Raw genomic sequence first — 14,051 nt, 5'->3', positions numbered from 1 at the left:
CCTGGGGCGCCGGGGACTAGGTGTGAGGGTGTGAGTTTCCCACCCCCCCTTCCTACCACCGCTTTCTCCCCCGCGACACAGTCACCCTCTGCAGCCTGCCCGCGCCGGGAGCTTGTTGCTTCTTGTTCAAGGGGCGTAATTGCGCCGCTCTCGGGGCGCAGGGAGCCCTGATTTACATATTTCTCAGTCCCGCACGGCTACTAGCCGCCTGAGCTCGGAAGCCGGCCTCGGAAAAAAAGATGCCAAATCCCTGTCAGAAACTCACCCAGGCGGGCCTCGGTGCCCCCTGGCCCTCTGGCTCTCTCTTTCTCTCTCCCTCTGTTCCTGTCTCTCTCCAGTCTCCCCACTTCTCTCTCTGCAGGCCTCTCTTCTTCCAGCCCCCTGTCTTGTTTCCTCTTTCCTTCCTCCTTCCTATTCTTCTTCCTCTCTCTCTCTCTCTCTCTCTCTCTCTCTCTCTCTCTCTCTCTCTCTCTCTCTCTCTCTCTCCCTCTCCCTTTCTTCTGGTGTGTCACTGTCTCTCTCTCCCTGTTGCAGCTCTGCCTTTTCTCTCTCCACGCTAAAGGGGAATTTGGCCAGCAGAGACACCCAGTGGCCCTCTAAACGCTGGGGAGTCTGAGGAACAAAGGGATCTAGGACCTACTAGATCAGGCCCCCTGTTACCCGCCCCCGTGCCCCACACACAACCAGAGACAACCCCCAGCACCTCCTCTCTGCTCACCCTCTTGTCTTTCTGGTCTGGGCATCTCATGTGGAGTCCCTCCCCTGGTTCAGAGCCCCACCAAGGCCTACACACCCACCTGCTTCTCCCCCAGGCTCCTGCTGAGTCCTAGGGTGCCACAGTCATGCCCCTGGCCCCAGGTCCTTCGGCTCTGGGCAGATGATTCTTGACAGCTCTTGCCTTCTTGTAGAAGCCCCTCTGTCCACCTGGCCCTGAGAACCCCTCGTCCCCATGCCCAGAGGGCTGACTCTCCCTGGCTGCAGATGAGTTTCCCTTCCTAGTTCGTGGGTCCATGCAAGGCCGGGGCTCCTGCCTCCCGGAGAACCAGGGTTTTCCAGACACAAAATAAGTCTCTCAGAAATGAGCTTTCCAAAGCCAGATCTTAGATTACGGAGGCCAGGAAGTCGCCCTTCTCCCCATGATTCCTCTGGGTCCAGGGTTTCAGCCCAGGGCAGGCCACATGGGCTGTGAAGCTGGTTCCCTCCCTGGCCACAGCCACCACCGCAGTCCCCCGCCGTGAGCTCTGCCCCCCATGCCAACAGACAGAGAAAAGGCGGGTGATCAGACTTCATATCTATTTTCTGGCCAGTGTTCCCCCCATTCCTCTCTTTCTCCTCCCTCTCTTTTCTCCCTCCCACTGCCCCTCCCTTGCCCCCTCCCACTTCTGCTTTCTTGAGAAAGCAGCGCAAACAGGTCGGCGGTGGCGACTGAAGAGCAAGGAGCCTCCCCCCAGAATTGCTCGTCCTTCTGTGCACCCTCTTCTCAGTTCACATGCCAAGTCAACCCCCTTTTTAACCCAGACTGCCTCACACTTATCTGCTTCCCCATCTCCATCCTGGGTCCAAGCTCCTCTCTTTCTCGCGGGAGGCTGACACCCCCATCTCTCCTAAAATGGCTCCCCCGACACTGCACACTGGCCCTGCGGCTGCTCAGGACCCAGGGCAGAGGCGAGAACCCCGGCTGGGTCTTTATGTATCTGGGGGTACACAAAAATTTCCACTTTCTCTCTGTATGGGGTGGGGCACAGACAGCCCGCTGCCCCCAAAGTGGAGCTTACTGGCCACGAACAGGGAAATGGGGAAGCACCATTCAAGTTCAACGACATGGCGACGGCTGCTGCGGCGGGAGCTGCGCTTTAGCTGGGGAGGGCGCGCCATCCGCAGCGGCGCCAGGGTGCATAGGGATAAGGGGCGACCGGCCCCTCTCCGCGCTTTACCGCGGACCCCGACCGCGCATCCCACCCGGGGTTTTCGTTCTGGGCCAACCCTGCGACACCCTTTGGCCCCAGCTCCCTCCTCGACCCTCACCCCCAAACCCAAGGAAAACCACAACCTCCCGACTCCGCGCATCCCGCTCGAGAACCTACCGTGAAGACCCTGGCGTTGTGGCCTTGTCCTCGTCTGCACGGCCCCACTCGAAGCGCGGGGAGCGGACCCGACCCACCAGGCACCGCCGGCAGCTCCGCGAGTGGTAGCTTTCCGCGCAGCGCCCGGATGCGATGCGGTAATTTTGAGCCACCCAAGATAAGACACTAACTTGACCTTAACTTTGTCAGGGCGCCCCTGGTATCTGGAGAACGTGAACAGACACTGTCTGGCAGCTCTCGTAAAAGCTGACTGGGGAAGGGATTCTGAGTCATTTCATTTATTGCCACTACAGTTCTGCAAGAAAGCTTTTCCTCCCTGCCAAACTTTAATTATTTATGCTCTTTTAGGAAACGAAAGAAGAGAAATGCGGAGAAAACCCCCAGAGCCAGGCCCTTCCCTGCAGAGCATAGGGATGCTTTGCTTAAGTCAAGTGACTGGAGAACAAAAATGTGGGGAGATCACCTTTGTCCAAGGACGACCGGACAGGCGCCATGCCCCCCCCCGGGGGGTGGATGCAGCTGGGAGAGGCGGGGTGAAGGGGCACCCCTCCTCAGACATGAATATTTACAACGGTTCCGGATTTCTCTTCCACCCGCCGGCCTCCCGGAAGCCTCCCCAGCCCTCATCCCTTGGGGGGGAGGGCCCAGGCCTTAAAAGAGTCCTCCGTCGCCCCTGGGAGCTCAAAGCCGACTGAAGGCCAGACGAAGCCGTTTATTTCTGGTTTTAAGACCTGTTTCTTGGTCAAGAGGCCTGCCTGGACTGCAGCATTTCGGAAGGTTTATCCGTCTTTGTGCGGGGGAGTACTGAGCACTCAGATTTCAGCATCATTTTTCTGGGGCGTTTGTTTCTTACCAATTTCGTGGTGATTTCAAATCCCTGCCAGCACCTCGGCTAGGAAGAGAGAGAGGACACTGCCGCCTTGGTATTTGTGTGGATCAGTTAAAGGGATAGATTTGGAAAACACTGTTGAAGCCCCAATCTACAGAAAAAAATTTGCACTTAGAATAATTTCAATCTCCTTGGGGAATGGACTCAAGAATATCTCCTCCCATCCCACGACCCAGGCTAAAGAGAAAGAGCACGATGTTTAATCATATCTGTTGGAAAGAAACTGCCTTCCTATGGTGTCTGAAGGCCTGGGTCTGAGTAAGTCTGATTTCCTGGCCCCTTACCCGACCCTCAAGCCTGAGATCTGACTATGGCCTCCACCTTTCTTTAATTCTTTTGGAGGAAGGAAACCTCCCCATTGGGAGAGACCACATTCTGGGTGCTACCTACCTCCTTGAGCTCTGCCCAGGGGTAAACATTTCTAAGGATAGAGGCTTGGCTGCTTTTTGCTCCTCCCCCTATTGTATTTTGCAAATGGAACTGTTAAAATTATATTTTAAAAAACATCAAATTCAGTCCAGGGAAGGGAAGTTGGAACCAATGGATGCTTGATATTAGAGATTAAGCAGTTTTACTAATTCTCCCACTTGCTAAAAGCTAGCAATGCTCTAATTTTCATCTCAGTTAGCTGGGAGTAGGGATCTTCAAGAGGGTGGTAAATACTGAGGAGGCCCTAACTTTCCCGCCGGCTGGAGCTACAGGCTCTGAAGGCCTAAGGGGTATGAAGACCACATTTTCCAAGGTGAACTCCAGGCAGAGGTGACTGTATGGAGAATTCCACAGGGGACTAGCCTGTTGGAGAGAAGACTGGCTAAAATGTGGCCAGGAGAGATGTTTTTAATTGAAATTTGAGGAACCATCTATCCTGGCAGTCTCTGATAACAGCAAACATCGAAGTTTGAGAATTTAGGCAAAATGCAGAAGTCCTAGCCTACGACAAGCAGAGGGTTCCCTTAGTGTGCGAGACACACTCAAATCTACCCATGATTCCCCCCGCCCCTTTGAATGTTTCATACGCATTTTGTTCATAGGCTTTTATACACCATTTCCTGACTGACTTGGAAGCCATTTTGTCATTTAATGAACAGTCAACACCCGCAGTGAAACCACAACCAGGAAAGAAAAACGAATGTGGTGGCCTGAAAAACATTAGGAGGGAATACAAAACATTTTGAAAAATCAGCATCAGTCCCTTGACAGCTTGCCTGGGACCTGGATATTTATTTCCCCTCAAAACATTTCTACGTGTTTGATATACACAAGCTATTGCTTTTGACAGAATCAAAACAAAACAAAACATGCACGGCAACTATTAGATAACAGAGGAAATGCAATTAGGTCTAAACATCAACTGAGGTCAGTTGTACTGAGACTCGGGGCTCCCTGTGAAATGGCCTCTCCACGTCTAGGGCCTGGTTCTCTGATGCAAAAAATAAAATAAAATAAAATCATTGGACTTTGGGAAAATATCCTCAACTCTTTGTCCTGTATCTAGAAGTTGGGAGGTGCTACTTCTCCTAAGAGGCAAGGCAGGCAGGAATGGTAGCGGGAGCTTGGGGGGAGACCCTGGAGTTCACTGAGATTAAGGTTGGATATCCAGCACACCCAGAACAATTCCATGTGGCAATCACGAATCCCAGCCTCTACACAGCAAAGCTGGCAGGGCCCAGGTCCTCACAGAATCCACTGCGGTAAGCGAGACACCATCTCAGAAGGGGCTCAGCTACTGAACTTTTGATTAAGTTGGTGGGTGGGTGTTGGAGATGAGAGATGAGGGGAACTTCTTCTCTCTACTTTGTCAAGAGCAGTGACCAGGGGCTGAGGATGCGAGTGGCCTCCTTCCTTGCCACCTGATGGGTATAGAAGCTTTCACCTCTCCCTGCAATGGCCCATTACAGTAACTCAAGAAAGACACATCAGCACCTTTACCCACTTCAACAAGAAAGCCGTACTTACAGTCAAAATGCAGGAACCCCTCTCCTTGCTTACTCCTTTCTCCTGCCCCTGGATATTTCCCCCTCCTCCTAGTGCAACCGAGCCTCAAAGCAAGCCAGCAGCTCTCCTTAGCAGAGCTCAGTTCTGGGGGTCCAGTTACACAGCACAGGGCCCTAGCCTAGGCATGTGTGAGGAGGTGGGAGAAATAGGAGACTTTTACCAGTCCTGTCTGGAGAATGCAGTTTGCTGAGGAGTCCAGCTTCCCTCATCCCATTGATGGGAAGGAAGTATTCAGTCCATTCCCCCTACTCAGCTGGGCCAGAACTCTGAGGTGTCTTCACTGACTTTGTCCTACCGTCACACACCCTGCTCCTCCCCTTTCCTCCTCAAGTCCGAAGGTCTAGGGCAGCCTTTGTCTTTCCTAATGGACCAGGGCAGATGGGGGGGGGGAGCAGGGGTCTCACTTTCCTTTTTCCAGAGTGAGAATCTGATTTTGCCACAAGGGACGTTGTCTGCAAAGAGACAAAATTGTGCTCTCAACCCTTTCCACTCTGCCCCCCACCCCAGATCTTCTTAAATTCCCTTGAACTGAGCTCTAGCTACATGCTTGTTAAATGCAGAAGGGGTTAGGGAGAGGAGGGAAGGGACACTAACCGGGTGGAGGCAGAAAATCCAAGTGCAAGGCAACCAGAGCGAGACCTGGGTGTCAACGCCCCAGTCAGGCGCTAGGACAGGTGACCCTAGGGAAACCTCAAGACCAAGGTTGTGCTGCAATTTCCACTCGTCCCTCCTAGAGCGGAAAGCGTCGAGGCCCAACTGGCTAGGTCTCCAAATCTCCCGCTGGCTTCTAGAGATGCAGACAGAGCTGGAGAGTTCCTGGGACCCACCGAGAAGGAGCGGAAGGAAAACCACCAGTTCCAGCTCTTCCTCCACGCCAGGCCTCGGCTCAAAAAGGCAGGGCCGGGCTGGCCTTGGCCACGCCCGCAGCTAATATAGTGCCAGTGCCTGCTCACGCAGCACCACCCGCTTCTTTTTCATACGCCTGTTCTGGAACCAGATTTTGACCTGCTGGTCGCTGAGGTTCAGCCTGTTGGACAATTCCTTGCGCTTCTGCCGGTTGATGAATTCGTTGAGGAGGAATTCGTTCTCCAGCTCCGCAATCTGCTGCTTGGTGTAGGGTTTCCGCTTCTTGCGGGCCTTCCCCGGGGCCGCCCCCCACGGCAGGCCTGCAACACAGCCCCAACCCAAGTCAGTCCAGCCCGTTCCCTGTTGCCTTGCCCGCCCCAGTGACTCCCTCCCTCCAGACACACTTCCCTACACCCCACCTCCCGTTCCTGGCCCAAAACTGGCCCGGGGAGCATGGCAACGGTTTACCGTCGGGCAGCGAAGGTCGCAGGCAAGAGGAGACGCCCGCCGCCTGCACTGTCATGTTCAAGTTGAGCGGGCCTTTGGCGTCGTCCTTGAAGCTGGCGGCGCAGGGGGTCCCCTCCAGCAAGGCCGCAGAGACGGGCGCGGCACGGCCCACTCCCGTGTAGTCGTACTTGGCGGCTTTGAGAGCAGCGGCCGCTGGGGCCAGGCTAGCCTCGGGGGCGAAGGGCGGCCGAGCACGGCCACGCTCCTCAGGCCCGGCAGCAGCGTCAGGCGTATAAAACTTGGCCTGCTCTTCGGGTCCGTCCTTGGAGCCCAGGGGTTGCAGGCCAAGAGCCCCGGAGCCGGCCAGGTAGGGCTGAGAGAAGCTGCCAAAGGCTGTGGCGCCGGCAGGCTGAGCTGGGGCGCAGGAGGCGGGCGTGGTGGCCCAGGGCAACGCGCTGCGCGGGTAAGAGATGGGGGGAAGGGCGGCCAACTGGCCTCCATTCGGTCGCAGGTTGGAGAAGTAAAAGGAATCGGGCGACTGAAGATTTAGAAGCGAGCCCACATAGCCCGCTCTGTAGAGACTGCGCTCACACATCTCCAACAAAGGGCTTCGGCTGCGCTTGCAGCAGTATTTAGTTACAACCGGGAATAAGAGGACAGGCTCAGACGATTGGACGAAACTTTGCCTGCAGGTTCTTCAAAGCCGGTCATTTCAGCACCGCCTACATCCCCCGACCCGTTCCCCCCACCCCTTCAGGGTATTATGATAACACGCGCGATATTCGATGGCAAAGGAAGAGGCTGTCAGGCAAAGTCAAGTCCTGTTGAGTGAAAAAGAAGCCTCTTCACTTCCCGGCTGCCTTGAAGAGCTGGGGGCACCAAGCGTCCAGTGCTTTTGCCCGAGTGTCCCCTGGGCCCTTCTTGAGCTTGATTGGCTTTACATTCCCATCTTCACTGGCTACCAGAGGCAGGCTTGCTTCTACCAGTTTTAAGTTGCAGCTGAGGCCTTTACCAGTGTTGCCCACCTCTTGCCTGGTTTGAAGAACCTGCAGTCTGGTGGTGTCGCCAGCTCTGTCCCTAGGTCTGAGCAATGCTACTCTTACCACCACCCTCCTATCAGAGGGCTGTAGAGTGGTTTCTGCATCCATGATGACCTGACAGTGAAGCGCTTGGACCCTCTCTGTACCGGGCTTCAGACGCTGTCCCAGAGGTTTGCTATTCCAGGAGAAATGAATTGTAAACTGCCCAAGTTTGGTGCCCAGGAAGGAAAATTCACATCATTCCTGCTGTGCGTCTCCATGGTCAAGCCCTCTGCTGCTAGGGGAGTCACCATATAGGTTTATGGAGAATGCTGGACCTGGGATGGTGCAGTTGAGTTGGCCAATCATGGCCAAAGGGTACATTCTTGCTCTGGGTAGAGTAACCTTGGTCACTACATCCTGCAAATTCAAACTCCAAATGCGTTCATCCACTCCCTGGCAGGCAGCACAAGCATGGACTCCCCCTACCTGATGTGAAGGGCAGAAGAGCTAGAGCCAGTGGTGCAGTTTCTCAACTCAGACCTTCCAGAAGGTACAGGTTCTCGGTAGGTTCCGGGTCTGGAGAACAGGGAATTGCCAGCCAACCCTGCTGCAGGATAGAGCTCCCATTCTGGAAGCAGCATGGCAGCTCCAGCCCAAGCCTTCGGTCTAGACATGCGGGAGGGTTAGGGGTCTTCCTCTCCTGTCTTCGACCCAAGGCCCCCAGCGATCCCGTGACTGATGCCCGCTCCAGCCTGCAGCCTGTCTCCCAGTCCCCCAGTCAAGCTGGAATTGGTTAGACCGCCAGCTCGGCACGGAGACCACACAGGCGCCGCCGGAGGGCAAGGCTGACCACTGTGCTGCGGCTTTATTGTGTGAGTTATGGCGACCAATTGGGCGGCTCTGGGGAACGCAATCGACTTCTTCCTCCCGCTCGAGGAAGGGGGGTAGGGGTAAGGGATAAGGGTAGGTAGCTCTGGGGGTCCTCAGGGCTCTTTCAAGAGTTATCTTAGCAATTCAGAGAGAGGCGCTCCCCTCCCTGGAAGGTGCAGGCAACAATCTAAAACCTCAGTTCCTGGGAATTCAGGGGACCCAGGCTCTTATTTTCGGAAACTCGCCCTGCTGTCGAGGAGCTGTTGCCTCTCCAGGCCCAAAAACTCTTGCTCCAGGGTTCCCTGCGGTCTCCTCCCTTCCGGGCAGTCCATAACGATCCTCCAGTATTTTCAAGTTCGGAAGCGTCTTCTCCTAACCTTCAGACAGCCATCCAGCTGGGGTTTGCCTCTCAGGACTACAGATGTAAAGGAAATTAACTAAGAAACAAAAAAGACTAAAACAGTCTCCCCGTTTCTCCTGGAGCCAGAACGGGGCCCATCCACCCCACCCGACCTCTCGGGTTTCTGATTTCCGAGGTTTAGCAGGCAAAGTTGCCTGTGTGCGTGGAGCTGAGAGCTAGGGGCAGGGAGGGAGGGCGTCATGGCGCCGGGGGTGGGGTGGGGATGGGGGTTGGGGGCGGGGATGCAGGAGGCTTGGCTGGTAATTGAAGAACCGGGAAACAATTTGGCCGCGGAGCTGAAAGGCGAGCTCCGCCAATGCACCGACCGCCCAGGAGATGGCGAGCGCGCTCCACGCTGGCGAAGCGGCGGCGCACGGTCAAGATCAACAGTGAAGGGCGGCGCAGCCGGCCAGGGGTCGCCAGCCCGTGCGGTCAAGGCCCGCTGCCAGGCGCTGCCGAGCGTCTCGGAGAGCCAGCGACCTTGCGGCGAGGCTGGCGGAGCCGGCGGAGCCAGAGGGACCCGGCGGGCTGCCAGACACGAGGGAGCGTCGCGGCCGCCCTTTTGTCTAGCTGTGCGTCCCGGCTCCAACGCCTCCTTGGCCTCCTGAGTTACCCGTGGACACACGAGCCTGGATTCTCCACCGGCGGCGCTCGAAACCTGCCAGGTTCCCGAGGCATCACCCTCGCCGCAGCGTCGCGGTCTGCACCTCCAGGAAGGGCCTCCCGGTGCCCCGCTGGCCTTCCCTCCGGCGCTTCGGCCACCGACCCGCGCCTCGCCTCCCGCTTCGTTTCGAAATAGAAATGGAATGCATATAAATAACAAAGTCTTCATCTGTTATTGATTTAACCGTCAATTTAAATTCCACCGGAGAGCGTTTGAGCTCAGTTTTAATCTTCAGCAAACCTCCCGTTTCTCTCCGGCGGAGAGAAACTGACCGGCAAACTATAGATGAAAGGGAAACCTCGAGGCAGTTCCCCACCCCCAGCCCTATCCCTAACGGGAAACCTGAGAAACGGACCTGGGAAGGGGAGTCCGGCCCTGGAATCTGGAATTTACAAAAAAGAACGGGCTTGGGGCGGGGGGGGGGGGGGGTGAACCACGGTGGAGAAGAAGAAAAAACGTCCATTTCAGACGAAAACTTCTTGTGAGAAAAAAATCAAAAAATGCTAGTAACTTCGTGGCGTGGCACATGGGGGGGCCGGTTTGGCTCCGTTCTCAGCGGTTGTTTCTTCTCCAGAGATGGACTAGTGATGACTTTTCTTTTTCTTATCTCTCCCGTAATTAAGACGAAGTTGGTCGCCCTCCCGCAGTTGGTTGCAAGACAGGAGAGGAATCAAACCCGGCCAGAGAAAACGAAAGTAGCTCCGGACCTGAGGTTTCTGTACTTTGTCTGGCAGATCCAGAAGGGAGCCCTCCTGCTAGAAGAATTCACATATTGTGTGAAGTTTTAAACATCTGTATTTAACTTGTATATCAAAAAGTTAGCAGCTGCCAAATTGCGCCCGGGCGCTAAGAAGGAGGAGGCATCCAGTTCGTCAGCGGCCAGCCATTTCGAGTGGCAAAAAAGGCCTCAATAAGAGAGTTCACATTGCCTAAAAATTGTTTGTAGAGGTTTAGGGTGTGTAATTATGGCTTCAGTCTTCAACTGCTCTGTGCAGGCCGTCCCGAGAAGGCGATAAGGGATACACTTGAACTGTTTCTTCCCCAGTTGCCAAATATGGATATGTCTAATTTCGAGAGCTTCCTAGAGTAGATATTTATAACGGCCTTTCTAGGAAGAAAACCTCCAAGTGAGCAATTTTTTTATGCCCAGGCACACCCATACATATTGATTAAAAAAATAAAACTTTGAATAAATTGATAATATTGATAAAGAAGTAAAATTTTATTGGAGATGTTTTTGAGCTGGCCTGGTTAAAACACACACACACACACACATACACAACACACACACCATTTTAGATACCACAAATTATATCTTCATTGAAAGACATCATTACTTATGTTAAAGCCACAAGGAAAAGTGGAAAGTCAGGAGGTTCCAGAGACCAGAACTGGTGTTTCTTTTTCTTCATCTATAGGGGACATCAGAGTGTGCTGGATAACAAGATTTTTATAATAAATAAGAACAGTTTCTAGAGGCTGACTTAAAAAAACAAACAGAAAACAAATGTATAAAGATTCAGGAAATCAGAGAGTTCTGTTTATTTGCATCTCCCTAGGAGTAAAAAAGTGATTTTTTAAATGCCTGAAGCACTCTCCAGGTATCCCAGCTCACAGACATTGTATCTACAAAAATAATCTTTCAGTTGTATAAATATGCAGCACTTTAAAAGTATCATCACTTTCAGAAATTTAAAAATCTTTTTTGATTCTTAGAGCTCCACATTTGTTGCATTTGTGTAAGATGTTTTAAAGCTCTATGAGAGGTCCCTTACATTTGTTCAGACATTCAAGTTCTTCATTGGGTTTTGGATAAAAGTTCCCACCCACGATCACATTGATTCAGCCTCATTGGGGGGACTGGAGACGGCTTCAATTCTAGTCTCACAGACCTGAGGCTAAGGAAAGGTGTACTTTTACATTATCTATGGTCATTCTGCCAACTGCAGTCATTTAAATATCTGCATCTAGAGCTGGGGAAATGAAGGCATCCATGAAGATTCACTGTTTTTCATATTAAAGATTATAAAAGCACAAACCTACGAGACATTAAACACATATAACTACAAAGGCAAGTGAAAGACCCAAAGTCTGAAAGATTGTCTTCAATCCTCTATCAATGCAAACCCTATTTAATAAGGTAGGAAGCCACTTTTAAAGTCATGACAATGCCCCCAGTCTCCTGTTGTTAGATTTTCCCAGTGACCCTAGAGCACTGCTTGCCCTTAGCTGTTTCCACTTGCTTCAGGGCAACTGTGGAGAGCTAATGATTCAATTACTCAATCACAGGATATGGATGACTGCAAATCGTTCTGTCTTAAGGTATTATGAAGATAATCAGTGCTTGGAAACAGGCATATAAAGTGATTTTTTAAAGAATCAGAGTGATACTTCTGCAATTCCTGGGGGAGGGTTAAAAAAGACTTCAAGTCCTTTATACTGACCTGGAGGGAGAAATTGAACATTAAAAATGTCATTAAAAATAAACCTAGACAAGAACAAAATCAATATCAAACAAGTAAGAAACAGAACTACAAAGTCAGGTTGGGCAGCAAAAGGTTTTAGAACCAGTAAGGGGACAGGAGAAAAACAATTCACAAAATTTGCCATCATTGGCAGCGAGGTGGAGGGGTGGGGTGGGAATTAAATACACATTCAAGTCTTTCCAAAGGTGTTTTGGAGATAACTGTAAGCATTTAAACTCTTGGTGGCCTATCTGGCCCACATCAGGAGACAGTGTCTTTGAGCTTGGAGACGATTTTCTTGTCTTTCACTCTTCGGTTCTGAAACCAAATGGTCACTTGTCTCTCAGATAGGTTCGTGGCAGCCGAGATGCGCCGCCGCTTGTCCTTGTTAATGAACTTGTTAATGGCATACTCATTCTCCAGTTCTTTGAGCTGCAGTTTGGTGTAAGGTACCCTCTTTTTCCTCCCCCGACGGTAGACACACATGTCTGGCTGATTTAGAGCCACCTCCCCTGGTATAAAAAAAGAGCATATGAAAAATTAGATGGAGATAGCTGGAATCCCCAGCTGAAGAGAGAGAGAGAGAGAGAGAGAGAGTGTGTGTGTGTGTGTGTGTGTGTTGGGAGGGGGTACAAGGAATGCAGAAAGGCTATTTACACTTTATTATTATTTACAAGACATATTATTTACATGTTATTAAAGAAAGATTATTTGCACTTCAAAGTGAAGGCCAGTTTGATGGATCACCATGGTTTCTCAAACCGGCATCTTAACAAGAAGGATTTTATGGCGTGGTTATTGGGGACACTCCTAAGAACAGTTTTTACAAATGCTGGTTATACACACATAAACATAAACAGACTTAAAAAGAAAAATCCAGGTTAATCGCTCCAGCTTTGATTTCTTGTGCTCCTGTGTGTGGAGTCTGTGAGGTGTCTAAAAAGTTTTAGTGGTCGTCCTGGGGCAGCCATGTCCTGAAAAAGTGGGGCTCAATTCTGTGACACCTCTTTGGGGAGGAGGGGCCAAGGCTTGAGCAAACGGCTGAATAGATTCTCAAGTTTAAGAGAAAAACATGCTCATGCCAGCCTACAAGAAGAAAAAGACTGTGACCGAGACAGTTGAAATTAAAAGAGGAATTTACAGATTTCATGTGACTTGGACAAGCTTCCACTGGATGAACCGTGGTTAGGTGAGGCGGGCGGGAACCCCTCAGAACTGGGGGCGTATTGCCCGGTCCTTTCATTTTCTTCACTCGCTCCCTCGCGTTCCCTCCCCCCACCTTTCCCGTGGGGTCCCTACCTGGAAAGGATGATTTCCAAAAGTGGGAGCCTTGAGGCTGCTCCTTGGCGCAGTACACCTGACTGTTCCACCCGTTGGCCAGTGTCCAGGACTGGTACCCCTCCATGGAGATGTACGCCTCGTGCCGAGGCTCCCCGGAGCTGAAGGTCGACACCATGTCGATGTAGCCAGGCACGTGCTGGTAGGGGCTCGTGTAGCCTTGGTAGAAGGACACCTCCTTGGCCCGCGCGGGCACCTCGTTGCTCGGGACGCTGCTGCTCGCCAGGCCCGACACGTCCATGTACTTCTCCACCGGGAAGCCTCCCAGCGAGGCGTGCGGCGACGACTTGAGAGCATTTTGCTGCAAGCCCACGCCGTGCGACATGCGGCAGCTGTAGTAGCCGTTGCCGAAGTGGTAGCCGTAGCCCAGCGCTGGGGCGCCCGGGGGCGCAGCGGCGGCCGTGCCGGGCGCGGGGCACTCCTTGGTGGAGGGAGCCTCGGGGCGCGCCGTGACCACCGCAGAGGACGACGAGGACGAGGCGGAGCCCGCGCGCTCCGCGGTGCCCGGGTAGGCGAAGCCTGAGGCCGCCGCGGCTGCTGCAGCCGCCGCAGCGGCCGCCGCGGCCGCCCGCCCCGAGTGCGCCCCCGCGAACACTGGCGCGGAGAGGAAGCCGCGGCACTGGCCGGGCGCTGCCGTCGCCACCGAGGAGGAGGAGGAGGCCGACGAGGCAGGGGCCGCCCCGGCGGCCCCGCCGTCAGCCCGCAGCCCGTCCATGTCCCAGCTCCCGGCGCGGCTCATGGCCCGGCCCGGCCCGGCCCTGGCCCTGGACTTGGCCCCGCGCAGGACACCATGGCGCGGTGCGCCTCCTCCCTCCTCTCCTTTCTCTCCCGTTCTCTCGCTCCCGCCCTCCTCCTCTCGCCCGCTCTCCCTCCGTGCGCCTCCCGCCTCCCGCCCGCCCGCCCTCCAACAGGTTAGCTCATCGCGGGACGTTTATAAAAACGAAGTTCAGGTTGGGAGGGGGCCTGGGCCGGGCTGGGGGCCGCCTCCCTCCCGGAGGGCTCCCGCTCGGGGCCGCGCCATTGGCTGCGCG

At 53.7% G+C, this 14,051-nt stretch overlaps 2 protein-coding genes across 2 annotated transcripts; both read right to left on the bottom strand.

Annotated features, from left to right (window-relative positions):
* Positions 1 to 5,895: 5,895 nt before the first annotated feature.
* On the bottom strand, positions 5,896 to 6,856 carry HOXD12 (homeobox D12). Its single transcript, XM_054699188.1, is given in 2 exon segments — positions 5,896 to 6,159; positions 6,161 to 6,856. Coding segments are annotated over 2 exon segments (960 nt in total).
* Positions 6,857 to 11,937: 5,081 nt separating this feature from the next.
* HOXD13 (homeobox D13) lies at positions 11,938 to 13,759 on the bottom strand. Its single transcript, XM_037521855.2, has 2 exons — positions 12,982 to 13,759; positions 11,938 to 12,194 (listed from the first exon to the last, which is right to left on the bottom strand). Exons 1-2 carry the CDS (start codon positions 13,757 to 13,759, stop codon positions 11,944 to 11,946), a joined length of 1,029 nt encoding a protein of 342 aa, XP_037377752.1. The 3' UTR covers positions 11,938 to 11,943.
* Positions 13,760 to 14,051: the final 292 nt, after the last annotated feature.

This window comes from Talpa occidentalis, unplaced genomic scaffold, assembly GCF_014898055.3.
Source record: "Talpa occidentalis isolate TD23 unplaced genomic scaffold, MPIMG_talOcc4v2.1 talOcc4.3, whole genome shotgun sequence".
Classification (NCBI taxonomy): Eukaryota; Metazoa; Chordata; class Mammalia; order Eulipotyphla; family Talpidae; genus Talpa; species Talpa occidentalis.
This window is presented reverse-complemented; position numbering and strand designations above follow the sequence as displayed.